Source organism: Carassius gibelio, chromosome A18 (genome assembly GCF_023724105.1).
Source record: "Carassius gibelio isolate Cgi1373 ecotype wild population from Czech Republic chromosome A18, carGib1.2-hapl.c, whole genome shotgun sequence".
NCBI lineage: Eukaryota > Metazoa > Chordata > Actinopteri > Cypriniformes > Cyprinidae > Carassius > Carassius gibelio.
Window position 1 is genome coordinate 2,714,275 of NC_068388.1, and position 19,814 is coordinate 2,734,088.

The 19,814-nt window shown below is 38.4% G+C and overlaps 2 protein-coding genes across 2 annotated transcripts in view; both read right to left on the reverse strand.

The window, feature by feature from the left end:
• The window catches only part of LOC127934337 (rho guanine nucleotide exchange factor 17), a 69,748-nt gene extending 60,672 nt beyond the window's left edge, over positions 1-9,076 (reverse strand). The window contains exons 1-2 of the mRNA XM_052531646.1: positions 8,040-9,076; positions 4,284-7,768 (exon numbers count right to left, since the gene is read on the reverse strand). Of these exons, the coding sequence (XP_052387606.1) occupies positions 4,284-7,768; positions 8,040-8,571 (4,017 nt within the window). The 5' untranslated portion in view covers positions 8,572-9,076. The remainder of the gene's footprint in view (positions 1-4,283; positions 7,769-8,039) is intronic.
• Positions 9,077-9,622: 546 nt separating this feature from the next.
• On the reverse strand, positions 9,623-19,482 carry LOC127934738 (P2Y purinoceptor 3). The gene is made up of 2 exons (XM_052532309.1): positions 19,348-19,482; positions 9,623-13,941 (listed from the first exon to the last, which is right to left on the reverse strand). Exon 2 carries the CDS (start codon positions 13,916-13,918, stop codon positions 12,941-12,943), a length of 978 nt encoding a protein of 325 aa, XP_052388269.1. The 5' UTR covers positions 13,919-13,941; positions 19,348-19,482; the 3' UTR covers positions 9,623-12,940.
• Between the last annotated feature and the right edge of the window lie 332 nt (positions 19,483-19,814).

Here is a 19,814-nt window from a genome sequence, read left to right on the forward strand (position 1 = left end):
GTAATTACTTTTGCCAGTGCTTTACAGCAAGCTTAAGCCTATTGTGTGTATTTGAATGCAGAACTCTTCAGCTGCGCTGATGGCACACCGTACTGCTGCTGCTGTGGGACAATAAAGACTGTCGAGCCGCTCTTGACAGTCGCAGTAGCACTTGGATAATAAATTAATAAATAATTTATTAAAGTAGCACAATTATTATTATTTTTTTGATGGATGTCTAAAATATAAAAGTAAGGAGAAGTCTAAAATAGGTAGGAGGCCCGGTCCATTTCTGAACTATGACTAAAAAATTGGCCCTAAAGCCCGGCTCGAGGGGCGTAAAAAATCAGGGCCAGTCGGGCTCAGGCGGAAATGCAGGGCTCTAGTATCTGTTGTTGATTTTTTTTTGTCACACCATTGAGGAATAAGGTTGAACTCTAGAGCCCTGAATAAGTACTTACGTTACTGAATAATAAAAATAAAGCTAATATTACACTTAATATTTTTACTTCCGACACCGATTTTATTAATTAAGAAAAAATTAAAGTGGATAAAATCATTATGTTTTGAATTTGAACTCAAACTGATTTTTCTTTAGACTCTGCTGGGGGGAAAAACAACCTTGAACCAGCCTGAGATGGTTTGTGGCTAGTTTAAAATGGTTAGCAAGCTGATCTGCTGAAAAGTGTCAAAAACCCCTCTGAAATTAGTCAACAGTCCTCTTAAACCATCAAAACTTGGTAAAGCCGTTTTTTTCCTCGGCAGGCGAAAAGCATGAACTGATGAATCACTCACAACAGCAGCAGTGACTCTGTAAGCAAGTTTAAGGGTGAAAAAATCTACAGACATCTCCCAAATATCCAGACAAGGCATTAAAACACAGTGACTCACAAGCATCTGAGTGAACATACAGAGGGAACTACTCTCAGTTAAAGAGGACGACACAGACATGACCGTGTCCCTGTGAGACAACAGTCCGTTCGCAGGCAGACAGCAAACACATGCCCTCATTCTAACTGAGCCTTTAATCCCACTAAAGACACTGAGCAGCAGTTACAGCCAGAAGAGCATCAAAGCTTTGACAAGTCATGCAAACACAGTGCACAGTCATCTGGAGTGTGTGAGTGTGTGTGTGCCGTCTCACGCCTGGCACTTTGTTTCCAAACAGTCTGTCGAGCAGAGCGGCACATTTCAGCCTCTGCAGCTCATCAAACATATTAGTAACCACAACAACTTCCTGTTTCTGTTCCCCAGCTTCCTGTCTGTGCAGGATCACTCGGCGCTGGCACTGATAAAGGAGCAGAGACATTTATAACACACCTACACACACACATCAGACACAAACAGTGTCCCTCCCTTTCCAACTAAAAACACATCCAGTTAAGACCTGCAAACCAGTATAAGTCATAGAGCTGTAAAACAAATGTAGATAGCCATCAGATATTTGGGATCACTAGTTTTTCGTTTTTGACTGCTGACTTTCTTGGTAAACGAAGCACAGTTTGAGACTTTGTTTTGTCTCTTCTGAAACTCTTAAGCAAGCCTCCATTTGCTCTCCATTTAATCTTATTGCTGTCTAGGAGGGGAAAAGATATTAAAAAGTTTTATTAGCAGTAGAAATAGTCAACTTATCCATCAGTTCGTATCAGAATTATAAAATTGTGTTTATAGGCATTTACAGTGGAAGCCTTTGGGGCAAAACATTGCTCCAGGATCGACATTACAATATTCACCGATTTACACAAGACATGAGAAACATTATGTGTTAACATGTCCCCAGTGTGACAGAATCGTTCACTGACTTTGTCTGTACAATGTTATATCCAATCTTTCAACATCAACATCATACAAATTAATATTTACATGGAGCAAACTCCAGCCACTGGAATTACACCAGTAATGCATAACCAGCTAGTAATGCATTATCCACCAAAGTATTCCCAATTCCATAAAGGACAATTTGGATGACTTTACAGATCAAATAATGTTTACTCAATAATTCAATACAAGTGCTTTAAAAAACGAAGCACAATCTTCACATTTTCTAAGTGCAAACCCTCTAAAAAACTAACCCCGTTGATTCTTTTTTCAGATTATTTGAGAGCATCAGAAACTTACTTCGATTTTTCATTACACAAAAACTCACACATTTGTGTTGTACATGTAGGTTATTTAGCAGGCTGTGCTTTTGTTACGTTCTTTCATCTCAGCTTTCTTTGTACAGCTGAACACAATGTGTTCACCTTTCTCTAAGACTTCTCTATCTAAGAACTGTTTTCACAGGTTACTCACAAAAAGCTCAATCGGAGGGCGTTTCCTCCTCCACAGCCTGTCCACAGGTTTTTCCTTCTTTTTTGGGGGTGTGTGTACTGTTTTCTGATCATCCCAACCTCAGGAATCACAGCCCCTGTAATAAACACCCTGTGTTTATGGTCTGAACCTCTGCAAGCCTCAATATTCATTAACCCACTAGTGTCAGACGTCCGCCATCTCCTCTTTCAACAAAAAATTAGTACAGTAATACAGGCAAGATAATTACCCTGGCCTCAACTTTTACATAATAAATGCCATTGCTGTGGTCAGTGATTACCCGATTATCCAAATCATAGAGAATGTCACCAAACACATGGAAAGAACTACTTATAAGTTCAAAGAAAACACAATCCACTGGCCCCAAAAAGTATTCTAACACTTGACTTAAAGTATAATGACTTATAAGTCATACCAAGCTTAGTGGCATTTCTTAAAAGGAAAGATATACACGCCTGGATTGATATTTACTTACATAATGCAATGGCGCTCAAAAATATTTAACTGTGGCTGAAGTCTACAAATACTTTTTGAGGCCACTATATTGATATACCAATGTTCTGTAGACACAATCTTTGGACAGTGTACTGAAAGGAAGAAAAAAAACATGAAAGAAACATCAAATAGCCCTACACATGTCATAAAGCAGGCATTAATCTCTGGAAATATGCCTGGAGCTAACAGATTAAAACGGAGGAACATTTAGCTCTATTTACACTTTGTATTTTCATTAGCCAGAATACAAATGTGTGAGTGCGAGTGCCTGAGAAAATAGTCAAAAGCATGTGCGAGTCTCCAAGACTCTGTCAATGATGGGCTCAAATTAGACTGGATAATCCAAGATGAATGACAAGACCATGCAAACATTTTCCCAATGTGCACTTGATAATGACCCTTGCAAGGAAAAAAGAAAAAAACAGGAATTTTGGAGCTATAGAGGCCAACAGAGTTACTTAAACTCATCTGCACCCTTTATATAATCAGCCAATATCAGACGGCTCCAAACAGAGTCCTGTGTGGACCACAATACTGAAAGGACAAGCTGGCAAAGACAAAATCTCAGGAAAATACAGCACCATAAAAGGTGGACTGAGGGAAACTATGACCAAACCCAGTGTCTGAGACAGACCAACCGTGCTACAGAGGGCTTGCCAAAGCCATACAGAGAACTAATCCATCACTGAGAGTATGCAAGACTTTGGAAAACATCACGACTCTTGGACATACACTATCAAGCACAACACTCTTAAATATTAAGTATTTGAAAGGTATTTCTCCCTAAGGTCAATTTTTGAAAAGGTTAGTCTTTTCTAACCTTCTATACAACGGATAAACCATTATATAAATACACAAAGATATAAAGCATTATCTTCAAAATATGCCAGTTAAGAATGCCAGAATATTAAGATTTTTCATAGAGGCAGATAAACAAAGGAACATTTGTGGCAGACAGTGGGAGAAACAAGCGCACACACTCTACAGGCATTGGACCAAAATGAAGTTAGGCTAAGAAAAAGAAGAACAATATGACTGCAGAAGAACATGTTGTGGGCAAAATAAATGACCTTCATATTTCTAAGAAACATTGTTCTGCTCTTTCCATTTGAAGCAAAAACAAAGTCGGAAGCTGTAAATTCAGCCACGCTACACAACAAATAAATTCTTAATTTTGCACATGCATACCCACTCATGTTGAAGGCCTTGAAACTCTCATCCAAGTTCTTCATAGAGTGATATATCAGTTTTATCCTTAATTTAATACAGTCTCATAAAATAAAAAAATATGAAAAAAAAAACAGACTTAATTTTGCTTTGCTCACAAGTTATCGTCCACGATTATGAAGTAAAAAGCTACGTCCATCAATAATAACCTTTGCTGTGCAAACAGCGGTTTATAGAAATATATTTGCAAGCATTTACGTTATAACTCGCCATAAACAACTGATTCAAAGACGTATAAATAGCCAAAATTGAGAATATAACGTATCACTCACCACCCTTGGTTTGGCCTTCAGAGGAACAGCGGAAAGTTCATCGCTGGACTTCCTCTCTAGTTTTGGCTCAGCAGTGTTGGTAGGAACTGAAGGTGTGGAAGCGGTGCCCTCTAGAATAACCCCAACAGTAGCTGGTGGGGTCTCCGCTGGGGGCTCTGGAGAGTTCAAGGTCAAGATGTATTGCTCAGTGACATCTTCTAATGATGGAGTGTCCTCCCCCGGGACTGTTTTGCTGGGTAGTGTAGACTCTGTGACATGGCTAGAACTCTGGAGGTCCTGGGAGATTTGGGCATGTGAAGGAATTATTGGCACAAATGTGGCAGGTTCACTGGCATGACGCACATGTTTTGGTCTGATCTTTGAGGCTGGAAGCTCGGGGAGAATGGATGCAGAGGACTGCTCTTCACCTTGTTCATCTAAGTGATCCCCGTCATCACAAGACAACTGATGGGTAAAGCGGTTTGTCCGTTTCTTGGGGCTCCGGCGACTAGCTCGAGGAGACAAAACTTGAGCTAGCTTGGGGTCAAAAGTATATGAGGCCTCCCCTGGGGCTTTTGTTTCTCCATTATGACTAAGATCGGAGGGCAAAACATGCTCAGACTGAGAACGAGACCTTCTGGTTGGACGATAAGGCTGACGTTGTTCACTATTCAGTGCCCAAAGCTCATCTCTTTGCTCAGATAAAATGGGCTCACTACTGGAAGGTGGTATAGATTGTTCTAGTTCATTAATTGGCTCACTGGGATTCTTTTGAAATTCTAGGACTGTATCTGTCAGTTCTCCACGTCTACTAGGGTCGCTAAAGCTCTTTTTCTTAACAGCCTTGCCGTTCGCCTTCTCATCAATAAGATTGTCCATTGTTCCAGGTTCACAAACAATGCTCTGAATCACAGTACTGTAATCTTTCAGGCTGTCGCTACACACAGAAAGGTCACTGGCGGCACTGCCTGTATATTCAGAAAGGTCTGCTGCAGAAGACTCCACACCACCACCCACCTTGAAACTCAGAGAGAGTGAACCAAGCAGGTTGCTATCCATGGAGAAGCTCTTTCCGCCATCCTCTGCAACTGAACGATGTCTATGAGGCATAGGATCACTCAAAGAGCGGTATGCAGACTCACCATTAGACTCTGCGTTACTGCCATTGCTGGAATCTGAGCCATTGTTTCCAGCTGAGGAGAATTTCCTTCGTCTGCGAATAGCACTAGGAGTAGATGGAGCCTCCAAGGCCCCCTGGTTTACATTTTTACTGCTGCTAATGTCTCCTCCTATGGCTACTCCCTCATTCTCTGTCTTAGCAGATGGAACTTCCTCTGATGTTGTATCAGGCAGCTGCTCTTTGTACAATCCTGACTGATTCCAAACATTGAGAGTCTGACCCAGCAAGTCTTTAACACAGGATAGACCCCCATATGAGCCACTCTCTGGCTCTGTGACAATACCTTCATCTGTCAGGCTAGATTCATGACCAGAGAGTTCATCCAATGACTTATCACAGAACATGTTCTCCTCTGAATTTCCCTTCTGTAAACATTTTCCACTTTTTCCATCAGCCTCCTCTTCCTTACACCCAGTAAAATCAGAGGGCTCAAGTATCCTCACCTCCTGCTTTGCCTTATCTTCTTTTTCAGTGTCTATTTTAGTGTCACTGCTTTTTGTCTTGAAATGGTCTTCCTCATAATCATCATCGTCCTTACTTTCTCCCATCTGACAAATGTCTCTTATCACCTGTCTGGCTTCCTGCACATAGTAGTCTTGGAGAGGTGTAGGCATTGGCTCGTCGTAACCGTAGGTACTTCTGCAGTCATCGCTCTCCACCTCCCTGTCAGCAATCATCACCTGCTCGCCACTGCCTTCAGAGTCTAGCCGATGCTCAGAGGAACTCCTTAAACCTGGCCCGCTACCATAATATTGCTGCCCTACTGGCTTCTCAGAGTAAGAAAAAGACTTTGCCCTCCTCAAAGTAGCAGTGAGATCCTTAAGGGAAGGACGTCCACGGTGCGGCCGACTTGTCCTGGAGCCCATTCTGTACACAGACGTGCCTTGATCAGAGTTTACATTGTCCTCATCATCTTGTCCCTTTTTCTTCATTCTTAACTCTGATAGATCGGTCTTAAGGTAGCTAAGAAGTGATAGAGTTTCTGAGGCAATGTCAGGGTTGGACATAGAGATCCTGTTCCTGTCTTTCTCATTATTTAAGGAGTGACAGAAAACCCTGTTTTCTGAACTACATGTTTTATATTCTGCTGGGTTTAAGCTTGGCACAAGTTTAGAGTTAGCTCGAACTGTTGCACGAGAAAAGTTATCTCCATGACCAAAACTAGGCGAGCGGTACATGGTGGCATTGCCATGGTATGTTTTACTCAAAACAACTGACGAGGCCCTGCCAAAGCTGTGGATTTTGGCTGGCTGATCATCTTTTAATGTCTCTGTGCTAGAATACCTGCTACTACTTCTTGACCCCAATGGACTGGATGTAAATGAGGGTATTGTGACTTTTGAAACCCGTGACACCTGAGGAACAGGGCTAGTTCCGACTGACCCTTCAAAATTTCTATAAAGGTGCCTAAAGTTGTCCTTAGTCACATGGGACCGTTGAGATGGGCTGTCTCGTGTCCATGGCAAGCCCGTATAGCAACCCCTAGAACGGAAACCCTCAATCCTGCGGCCTACCGTCTGAAAATCAGAAGGCTCCATCATTAGAGGTTGATTGTCACTGTCATCTGACTCTTCATTGCCTTTGCTGCAATTGCTTTTCTTCTTTTTCCTTAGCGAGCGACGTCTTACGTCTCTGCTGTGGTGAGCTAGTGCTGCAGGGCTGTCCTCTTCACTGCCTGAAGACCTTCCTCTCAAAATAGCCCTGATGCCATGCTTGTCTTGGGAGAAGTTATCACCTGTCCGTCCTCTCAACTTCTTGTCCTCTTCTCCAGAGCTCAGTCTTCCCCCAGTGTCAGCTAGTTCCACGGAGGGCCCTGTCTGTGGTTGGGAGGAGTTATGTGAGGAATGCAAGCTATCCGGTGGCTGTGGCTGCTCTGCCCTCTGTCTCTGCTCCTGCAGCTGGTAACGGTGAGACTTGGGGGGCAAAGCAGTCGTACTACGTGGTGGGGGAGCAGGAGGAGAATCACAATTCAAAAACTCGCTTTCAGCACTTAAAGTATGAAAGTTAGAAATTGAATAGTCTGCATATAATGTACTGTTGTCATGATGAGAGCTGTTAGTCTCTTGCCAGCCTCCTCTTGGCTGGTGGTGGAACTGTTTGTCACTTTCGTCTGGAGTTGAGATGCCCTCTTTAGCATCGAAATGCTCTAAGTGTTGACAGGCAGATTTCAAGTCATCAGCATCTGAAGTTGACCGATGTTGCTTTCTGCGTCCATCCCCAAATAGTTCTCTAATCTTAGAAACACTTGGCCAGTTTGAGTCAATATGAATAGATGTCTCTCCATAAGAAGGGTGATAGACACGACGAGATTTGCATTTTGGGCTCCCTAAGACAAAAACAATGTGTAGTTAACTCACAGTTATGATATTCATTAAGTAGACACATCATTTATCCAAATCGACTGTAAAATGCAAAACAGCACAAGCAAAGTGTCATTACGGCGAACTTGATACAGTATACAAGCTAACAAAGCTAACTTTAAGTACAAGCCCATTTAGTAAATAGGCTTGAGCAGTAATAGAAAGTGTCTTTGTTTACGCCTGACAGTTTGTTGGGTGCTAAATGATAACTAGTGATTTCAAGACAATGTATCTTACCTGTACTTGTACCACCCACAGTTTTCAGAAGCCTGTGTTTATCTTCTCTGTCCGAATCCGACCCTGACACGGACTCTTGAGCCGAGCAATATCTGTTGCTGTCCTTAAGTTTCTCCGTTGCAGTCTCCGAAAACTCCTTGGATAAGAAGCCACTCTCATTCAAATCTGAATCTTCCACACTTTTTGTGTTTTTAACGCTTCCAGTGTTGACAAAAGAGCTCTGTGTCCCGCCTGTGCTCAAACTGAACTTCTCAGAGAGCTGACGAACGGATGAAGATATTGCATGAGAGGCTTTCTTGAGGTCTGCGGTCGAGAGGCTGGCCGCTGAGATTTTGGAAACATTTCTGGATACAGTAACAGCGTGCGTCGCTTGTGATGGTTGCGCGCTGTGCTCTACGGCGTCTGGGGGAAGGGCACTGCACCTATCCAAATCCTCTCCAAACGATCTGCGCTTTGCGCTCCAGCTGTCCAACTTTTTGAAAGAGACGCTTCTATGAACAGGCGCTTTTCTCTCAGTCTCCCTTTCAGCCATTGCGATGCCTGTCCTCCCACTTGTCCTTCTTGCTATTCTCTCAGTTCATTGTTAAATAGTCCGCTCTTTCCTTCTCCTTCGTTTTCCGTGGTTGCCTCTAGCCCCCTGAAAACAACTTACAATGCCCCCATTTAACCACAAAAGTTGTTTGGCAGTGTTTTCCGAAGAGGAGGACGAAAAAATCCAAGAGATTGTTTAAGAAAACCGAGTTATATCCCCGGAACTATGCGCGTGCTCGCTTCTCCTAGTGTCCATCCATGCATTTAGAAAGAGCTCAAAGTTTGAGCAGAAAACTCCCAAGTGTTTCAGCCCGACACACACTAGAGCAACGTTTGAATAATGTACATTTTCCAAAGTAATTCCCATTTCCTTGGCCGCCTGTCTTTCTTCAAAAGCATCCTTTATTCCCAGCTCGAATAAGTGCGCTCAACATTATTTTAGCACAATTAAAGGTTTCCGTGACTTGTGGCTTTTTACATGCAGATAGTTGCTTGGATAGAGGGCGGGACTAAAACATGGGGTCGGGTCTTGAGAGAGAGACCCCTGGGGAAAACGAGGGGGAATCCAGCTTTTCCTCTTTCTGATGTGAGAGAGCAGATAGTGATGACGATTATGTGTCAGTTTGTAAATGCACATTGGGAAACCGTTGAACAATATGATCATCTTAGTTTTCTTTGCGCTTTTGGGAAGCTCAAACAGATAAAACTAGTTATTGCCTCTTTAACCAAAAGCCCTGTTTGTCTGCACGGCCTCCATGCACTGGCTATGCAGTAAAAACTTCTGCAGTCCTTTGTTTCGAAGGCTTCCTTTTTCTTCTTTTCTTTTTCGTCTATCTTGCATTTTAGTTGCATGCCTAGAATGCACTCTAGTGGCCATATTTTTGTTTACTCATATCTAAAGTTAACTGTACTCTGGTATAATTTTCTTTCAAATGTCTGGTTTGGTATTTTTTGTAATGCAATAACATTTAGTGCATCTGAAGCATCCAAAGACTTTATGTGTCCATTGTAGGTCTTTCTTAATCCTGAATGTTACAATAATATGAGAAAGATTGCAGGAAATTAAGTTTATTGATTTGTCTTTACTGGACAAACAACAGATCAGGTTAAGAACACATTCCATTACACAATAACCAAAAACATTCACAAAGACCTCATTTAGGATATAGATTTGAATAGCTTCATTTTTATATGATACTTATACATCTAGAGACTGTAGATTTACACACACACACACAAAATAGTTTGATAAAACAAAAGCAAACATTCATTGACAAAGAAATAATCATAACTAGTAAAATAACAATTAGTAGCTATGCTTACTTGAAAAAAATATATTTTATGCACATACTACAATACAGACACAGATGGAATGATTTTGTTAGTATATTACATAACACTGACAGAGTGGTTTTCATCATTGCATGTCATATATTGTTTGAAACAGGAAACAAATAGACAGTTTAATGTGGAAAAATCACATCTGATTTAAAACTTGTTGGTAAAGTACGCCATCTACTGGCCGTTAATAGAGTCTGAGACAGAAATACTTCGTTTCAAGACAGGTTGAAGTCGCTGCATGTTCACGTTACAAGTCAGCAGTTAACAGTGTACAGTATGTTTAAAATAGCACAGTACTATTAATATTTCTAGTATGTATACGGTATCCAGATTGTGTATGTATAATACATAGATTAATCTACTACATCTGCCAAAATACTTTGTACACCCAATATTTTTTTTAATTAGACAGTCACAAAACTGGATTTCAAAATGCAAAATAGCATTTAAAAATATTTTATTTAAGGATAACTGAATTAATAAAAACAGGATGTAGTATACAGTATTTACAGTGCAGTAGTTACTCCGAACATAAAAGTGCTAAAATAAATGTTCTTCTTCACCATTCAGATATAGGGCAAAATTCATTAATATTTAAAAATTCATAAACATAATACTGGCCAAATGACTAAAACACATGCCCACTCACTCTTACAATAATGCTAAATCATTTGTTTAACCACTCTGTAAACCCAGCCTTCCAGGCATTTCTTTTTGTAGTTTTCGGTCATGTTAAAGCTTCAAATAACCAGCGGTCTACAGCTACGATTAAACTGCTTCATAAAAACACAATGACTGCACATGCAGTGCAAATATGTCTTTCTATGTGAAGTCCGTCCCTGGATCAATTATTGTTAACACTAGATCCTTCTCTTGTAGGACATGATGTTACATCATAAGGATGTTGAGCTGTACAAAGTGTTATAAAACCATCAAACATCTGATAATGACCTTCAGATAATGTGCAGCAGATGCAGTGTTAAACAGATGTGTAATTATTCAACTCCAAATGCTTTCATTCATCTCTATCTCTCATCCATAATTCCACACTGTCTCAATGGACCTATTTATCCTAAATATCACACATGCAAAGTACTGTTCAAACATTTGTGGTTGCTAAGATGTTTTTAAAAGGAGTCTCTTCTGCTCACCAAGGCTGCATTTATTTGTTCAAAATACAGTAAAAACTAATATTGTGATTACACTTTCAAATAACTGTTTTCTATTTGAATATATTACAAAAAATGATATTTATTTTTGGGAAACTGATCTTTTTTTTTCAGGATTCTTTGATGAATGAAACATTCAAAACAACAGAATGTATTTGAAATATCTTTATAAAATTACAAATGTTTTTAATATCACTTTTGAGCAAATAAATGGATCCATGCTAAACAGAAGTATTGATTTCTTTATATATATATATATATATATATATATATATATATATATATATATATATATATATATATATATATATATATATAATTTGTTTTGCTTCGTGTTTAGAAAAAACACTTTTTTATTCCTGCAAATCCAGTGCAAATTAATTCTCAATAATGAATCAATAATTTAACAATTATTATTATTATTTTAATTAATTAAATTAAATTTAAATGCAATTTTAAACAAAAAAATCGGAAACTGGCAAGATATTTTTGCTTTCACAGTTCTGTAATTCTTATATCAACATTTCCCTTCTATTGCCCTCATAAAGATCAGATAGATAAGCTGATCACGACACTCGCTCAGCTGCCATGCAGGGGTTAAACGCTCAGATACCAGACACACAGCTCTACCGTGGGCTGTTGTCTCAAAGCAAATGTAAGTGTCCGTAGGGTGATAGTTTTAGTCATCATAAATTATATTTTTGTAACACTGAATCAATCAATAAGAGTCACTTCCTTTAACCATTATGTACAACCTTCACAGTACAGGTACTTAATGCATTGGATGTTTTCTATTTAAATATTGACTTTATTTATGGTTTTAACAACCACACAGCCTACTAAGTTATCTTAACATAAGACACTACAGGTTAACAGGGTAATTGTTTAACTAATAGATATAACCATACTTCCCCAGTTAACTAATCACAGTACATTAAGGCATTACATTTTGTATTACATGGTATATTTAAATATGCATATGTGGCATTATCTAATTAAAAATGTGCTAAATTGAATACATTTTGTATATTTCTGTCAAACTGTCAAACACGTTTATGATGCTTTTAGGGAAAAAAAAAGTTAAACCAGTTTTATTTTAGCATCATTGATTGTTTGTAAAAATTTGTAATTGTATTATTCAGTTTGTTATTTTGGTACTTTAAGCTAAAGTTAATGAAAATGATAAATGTTGCCTCCACAACTATCTGCCATAAAATATTTATTTCAGTTAGCATTTATTTTATTTTAACTAACGAAAATGTTTATGGGTTCAGTTTTTGTTTTAGTTAACTATTATAACCCTGGAACAAACCAAAACAAAAGTTTTATCTACTGTTGAAGTGGAGATTTATGGTTCAGTATATATGAAAAAAAAAAATCATTTTGAGAAAATATCCTTTAGAGATTTGAACTGTAATTAAAATTTATAGACACAAATAGATGTCGAAATAAACTCTTAAAGGTGCAGTAAATGATTTCTGAGGAACACTGAGGAAAGTGGGATCAAGTGGCAAAACACACTTGTAGCCAATCACCAGAAAGGGGCGTGTCCACTGATGATGCTGCACAGCATGATGATGAATTTGGGGGCGGAGCCATCAAGATACATGTGTGATTCTTTTGATTGGGGGAGTGTTTGTTTCAGTGATTTAAACTATCAACAGCGTTTCTCAGAAATCTTTTTTTTTTTTTTTTTTTTACTACATTCTCAGAAATAAAGGTACAAAACTTTCACTAATGGGACCTAGTGAAGGCACTAATTTGTAAACTTTAGCCTAAAAATCAATGGCTATAACTGTAGTGCCTTAGTGTCTATGACTGTACCATGAGAAACTTTCGACCAAAGCAGGTGTCCCCCAGTCAGATTTGGCTAGTCTTGTCTCGGAGCGAGGTGATCTTGAGCAGCAGACTCCTGGTGCTGCGTCTGTACTGCGGCTGGGTGAAGTAGAACAGAATGGGGTCCAGAACGCTGTTCATGCTGGCGAAGGGTCTGGTGCATTTGTAGACCACAGACAGCAGGTTCCTCAGTTCGCAGGGGGCCGTGGGAAAGGTCCTCACCAGCAGGTAGAGCGTCTTTGTCACGTGGAACGGCAAGAAGCTGATGGCGAACACCAGCATCACAATGATGATCATCTTCACAGCTTTATTCTTCTTCTCCATGGCTGATACTTCTCTGGCTTCGCCGACCTGCCAGAGAACCCAAGCCATTTTGCAGTACAGCACCACGATCACTAGAAAGGGCACGACGAAGCCCAGACAGGTCAAAGTGATGCCGTATGGGAAGTACGCTGTGGAGCGCTCTGGAACGCTGAGGTCGTAGCACACTGTTCGGTTGCGCTGGATGCCGGTGGCGGCGAACTCGAACGTTGGAGCGCAAAGAAGCACGACAGCCACCCAGACGCCAGCGCAGACCAACCACGCCAGCCTGCGTCCACCTTGTTTGGGCCACACCGTCAGCGGATGGCAGATGCCCATGTAGCGCTGGAAGCTGATGCACGTGAGGAAGAAGATGCTTCCGTGCAGGTTGCTGTAGAACTGGAAGCGAACCAGGCGGCAGGTGAAGTCACCGAATGGCCAGTAGTCTTTGCTGGCGTAGTTGTATATGAGAAGCGGAAGCGAACAGACGTACAGGAAGTCTGCCACCGCTAGATTCAGCATGTAGATTTTGGTCCGTGTCAGAGTGCGTCGGGAGCCCCATATCCGCAGGATGATGATGAAGTTGAGCGGGAGACCAAGAATGAAGACTAGGGTGTAGACGGAGGGGAGGAGGAAGCGCTTGAAGTCCTCCTTGTAGGTGCAGGAAGGCAGACTTGAGGCGGAGTGGTTAAGAGATGCCATCTTATCAGATATTGCTTCACATTCTGAAAAACAGAAATGTTTATGCATCAGTGTAGTCGTACATAAACAGATGCATGAATAAAGTTGTATTCTGATTAGCATTTTACTTATTGTCATTATTAATGGTGCTTGTCCATGCACCAGCTTATTATAGTTAACTGAACACATTTTTTAAAAATCACTGCTTGAAAAAAAACAGATGTTAACTTGAATAAAAAAAAGAACTTAATCTCATTTTCATTTAGTTTAATTTGAAATACTAAAATAAACTAAACCTGAAATAAAAATCGATAAAAACTGAAAGAAAAAACTACAATTTAAATGAAAACAGAAAGCATATAAAAAAACTTTTTCGAATTATTTTACTATATAAATTATACAAAAATAACACAGCCATGTGTAATAATGCTAGGTTTTTTGTGCATTTCTCACACACATGCTTATGTTTCATACAAAAGCATTTAGTGTCATCTAGCATCTTCTATTTATACTATCTATTTATACGATCTAAACTGCTATCAAAAAACTAATAGAAATTAAAACTTAAAAAATCATCATCAATAATATTTAAAAAACAATACTGAAATAAAACCTAATTCATAATAATAATTAATGCTACAATAGTATATAAATAAAACGAAAATGACACATAATATTTTCAGATTGTAACTGACAACACGAACATGTAAATAAAAAAGTATTATAGTGAATATTTCATCTTCACATATGTATTTCTTTGGTGAGTATGCATGAAAAGCGAGATTATGTACAGTCAGCCAGTCATGATCACAAAATAAACAAACTCTACATTATCCCCATATATCATTGTGTATTATTTCATATTATATTATTTTAAACAAATGGATCTCTAAATGTTGCAGATAGCACATTCAATCAGCATGCAAACCACATTTATACAGTCCAAATATAGTAAGTTAGAACCAAATTAGAGAGAAATATAGTTCATTCAAACCCAATTAGAATAAAAACATTAAAAAACAGCAGGACTGATGCAGACCGTGAGTGAACTAACTGTGTTAACCAGACTCTCAGGAGCCACTGGGAAAATTCATTTATCATACTGCAGAGAAAAAGCACACAATGATATCTTTTACTCCATATTCTCTGGTATTGAATAACACTGAATATTAAGACACAGGTCAGATAGTTAAAACTTAAACATGACTGGATTTACAGACAATATTTTCCCATGTGACTTGCCTAGTGTAATTTCACATGAAAATATTAGAATTATATTTATATTGGTGTCGCTAATAAAAATGCAAAACACAGTTTTGAAAATTGTAGCCAGGGAAGCATTACTTGTTCAGTAGTGGACTTTGTTTATTATTGTGTAAAGACACTTTACAAAAAGATGGGATGTGGAGGACATCATCTGCACTTGAGGTTATAATATACTAATATGGCCTTAAAATGTATAATAAATCCTACTTAGCATACTCATTTACAGAAATGACTCGAATGAGGCATTATTTACACCCACTGACCAGATCAGCCACTAGTGGCAGGAAATGGAATTGCAACATTTCTGTTATTCACAATCCTGATAGCATTTTATTCCGGATAATCTATTTTTTAGAGACAAATTTTTTTTTTACTAAAAATACTACACACTAAAATAAAGCTAAATATAGCATTCTTGAACATTTACAAAGCAATTTCTAAGTCGCACAGTTATGCGTTCCTTTAGCTCAAGTGGTAAAGCATTGCGTTAGCAAGTGGTTCGAATCGCAGGGAACACATGTTAGGAGAAAATTGTTAGCCTGAATGCATCATTTTATTTATGCTAATAGAGAAAGAATTCTCTTTGCGGTACATTAAAATTGCAAAAGATTTCATTGCACTTTTAATAGACAGTTAGAGATGCATAGATCATGTGACACACGCTTGCTAAAGACACAGGAAAAGAAAGATTTTACATTCCTCTTTTACTCCTTTCAGTTCCCACTTTGAATGAGTTAATTCATATTTAAATCAAGTGCGCCATTCTTACTACCAAAGGCAAAACATTCACGAGAATGGAGATAGAGGACGGCCGCAAAGACTCCTCTAAGTCTCCATTCATGTTTTCTTTGCCTTTATGTTTAAATCCTAATTTTACTTTTAACTTTTAACTTTACTTTAAAGAAAAAAAACTTCTATATAACAACAGAGTACAATTAGACTAATTAATCTGTATCCTTGGTAGATAAATTATAGATATAGTGTGTCCTTATGTGTTATTTTTTAATTGTAGGCCTATGTACACATGCAAATCAAAAGCTTTTAAAAATCTTGCTGTCTGGATCAATTTCCAATACATGCTCTTTCAAGTAGAAACCTTATTTCTGGTTATGCCATCACTGCAGGTAATCCAATCAGCAAATCTGTGTTTATTGCATAATACCTTGTCTTTATGAGCTTATCTACGCTATGATTAGTGATAGCTTCACTGCAGTAAAGACTTTCTATAATGTTCCTGTCTTTAATCACAGTGTCTGACGTCATTATCAAGAAGTGTTGAGCAACAACAGACACGAGACATTCTGTTTCACAAGAACGACTCTGTCTAAGCTTGTGTGTTTGTGTGTGTGTGTCTGCACACTCTTAGTAGATGCTGTTAATCCAGTAGTTTGGCATTAGTCTGTCTTCAGTAACTGTTGATGAAGTGCCCGATTCTCCTGATTCTTTATCATTAGTCAGGCCCAACCCAGCTCATCAGCTCTTCATCGTTTATCTCAGAGACAAAGCAAATGGCTGGATTTGTCTAGACAGGTTCAGGAACACACATCTGATCGCCCTCAAGTAGAACTGAGCTCTGAAAAAGAGGAATGTTGGTTTGGTTTTCTAACAAGTTTATGTTCGCAGTGGATGCAATGGTGTTACTGGTATTGTAACCTTTGCCAGATTGTTGCTATGCAGTTTCTAAAATGGTGTGAGTTTTTGCCAGGGCATTGGTTACTATTTTACTGGTCACCTAAGTGTTGTACGCATCGTCAGAGAGTTGCTCTGCAATTGTTTTGGTGTTTTCTGTGGCTGCTAGGATGCTGGGATGCAGTTGCTAGGTTGTTGCTTAGTCAATCACCTAGCCAGCTGTCCAACAAGCAAAATTTGTAGATTAAATGATTGCAAATTTGCACAAATCTTTAACCCAAAATAACAATGATGGTTGCATTTTCATTAGAAACCGCCGGTAAGTCAAAAATTAAAAGTCTATATAAATGGAAAAGTGTCATTCTTCGACTCCAGCCAGGGTTATTTGAGTTCTTGCCTGAAGTCAAAAATAGAAGAGCTGGAGTTTGTCATATTTATTGTAGAATAATTTTTTATATTATATTTTTATTTATTTATATAATTTATATTTATATTATAGAATGTTATTTTTTTATTATTGTATCTTGATCAGTTAAATTTGATGGAATGAATCTCTTTAATTATTATTCCAAGGACAACCCAAAATAACAGTGATGGTTGCATTTTCAAAAATAAAAGTCTTTGTATATTGTGTCTGGAAAAGCATCGTTCTTCTACTCTTTCACAGGGTTATTTAAGTTGTTGCGTGAAGTCATAGTCACAGACAAAAATAGACAGTAAGGCCAAGAACGCAGCTGGAGTTTATCATATTAATGGCAGAATGTGACATGCATCTTAACTGCATTTATATAACAATGTTGAGTGAGCTGGCGGAGCTTCATGGAGTGGTGGTTATGGCTGTTGATTTAAGCAAACAGAGATATCTGTCAGCTGTCTGGTGGCCAGAAGAGCATTCAAGACACCCCAATCAGGCCTTGTTTGAGTTAAGTGTTGTAAATGGGGTTTATTTTTTGTGTGACTGCATATATTCTTTGTGACACTTAAGCAAATATCTGCAAGGGCGGTGACAGAACGTTTTGAGAGAGCCGCAACTTGAAAGTGCAAGAGTCCTAATTTAGCAATTGCTCCACATGACAAGCTCTTACGCAAATTTAAGACAGACTTCTGAGTGATAGAATTAAGAAAGAGAGCATTATGGGTTCATGTTCACAGCATTTACCCTTTTCCAAACACCCTCTTCCACACCTTTTTCTGGGAAATTTGTCACAAGCATTCTTTATAAATACCATTGCAATTGAAAAATGTTCAAATTTCCGGTCAGGTCATGAATTTGATGCATTTGTTTTAATCAATTTTGAATACTTACATTGTGATTACACCTATGACAAGTGACTGAATCCTGGTTATACAATAATGATATAGCCTAGTGTCAGTTTGTGGGCATGAAACTGAAAGCAGATACTGGCCAGAGGATCGTTACCTTGCAAGCATTTATCAAACTAGTCAGGTGCAAAAATAGCACACTAAAGCATGGGTTTGCTTCCAAGCAACATCAAGTGGTGACATTGCTTTACAGCACAATTACAAATATTTCAACAAAGCAATAACAGAAGGAAACTTGCCATTTTGGCAAGGAAAGGAAAGGAAAGGCATGTTTCTGTGTGGGACATTCTCTCTGCTGAGGGCTCAAACAGCCCCTTGGTGCCACTGGTTGTCAATGCGACGAATTTAAGGTAAAAAATAAAATAAAAAAAGGAGTCTATTGTAGATTATGGCCTGGATTAAGAACTTCTTGGAATGTTTTCTACACACATTTCTTCCCACACTATGATGTTATTTCCCTTAATGAGGTGTCAGTGTTTGTACATGTGCATGAAAGAAACACAGAGCACAAAAACCATTCACTAGAGCATCACTAACTTACTGGAATCTGCACTGCAAACAATGACTTACAGTGGAATCCTGCACTTCTGTGGAATCACACTTCCTAGACCTGTTTCTAAACGAGTTAATATCAATCAGGACAGAATGATACTTTTCAGACACAGATGTGATTTACAACATGGCATAACTGGACAAAATACATTAATACGTGACCGACGGTAAATCAATCAATAAATCAATGATTTAAATGATTTCACAGCACATAGTTAAATTATAAACCTAAATGGTTTTTGTCTTGTTTTATAAAATCTATATTAAAAAAGATCATGACCATGTTTTAAGTAACTTTTGATATAAATTTTAAATTTTAACAACAAAATCTGAATTATGGATATAAAATCCAAAAAGTACAACAGGTGTTAGTCATTAAAATTTGTTATGGGTTATTGCAATTATTTGTTATTGCAATTAAAATCAGTTTCTGTAATGTTTCATTGTTATTAATTTATTTATAGTAATTGAGCAGATTTATATCATTCATTTTGAAACACCAGGAAAGGCAACGGAACATAATATATATTAGTATTATTCATCAGTATTTACAGGCATAAGGAATGAGCTAAACATCACCATGCACGCCCATAATAAATAACTGATGCAAATAATAAAATGCTCATTGCATGCCTTATAGTAAACAAAGTGTAATTGTTTTAAGAGTCTCCTAAACGTACCTTTGCATCCACTCTTTCGTTATTTCCCCAGTTGAAAACCGCTAAACAAATCTGTCTGCGAAGTAAAAGTGAATCTCCTCAGAGAGGTAAAGAAAAGAGTAGCATTGAATTACTCAGCACCGACTCTTCTTCTTTCTGAACTTGCGCGTCATCGACATCGTGTTTACACTAACCCGCCCCCGTCTCATTAATATTAATGACGTAACGTTACGTTCCGTTTGATTGGCTGAAGGATTTTGATTAGTGCTACAAATTCTTATTCTTATTCTGTGTGTAGATTTCTGTAGATAAATGTATTCATACGATGTAAGCACACTCAGGCACATTGTGTAGCTGTTTATTATCACATGGAAAGACAACATATTGAGAAACGCCATAATACCTGTATTGTCCAAAACAAATTTCCCGTAAAAGGGACAAATAAAGTGAGAGATAATAGTTCAAAATGCCCCCGAGTTAAAACGGCT

Coding starts and splice junctions, on each gene's coding strand:
- LOC127934738 (XM_052532309.1), bottom strand. CDS start 13,918: ATGGCATCTCTTAACCACTCCGCCTCAAGTCTGCCTTCCTGCACCTAC.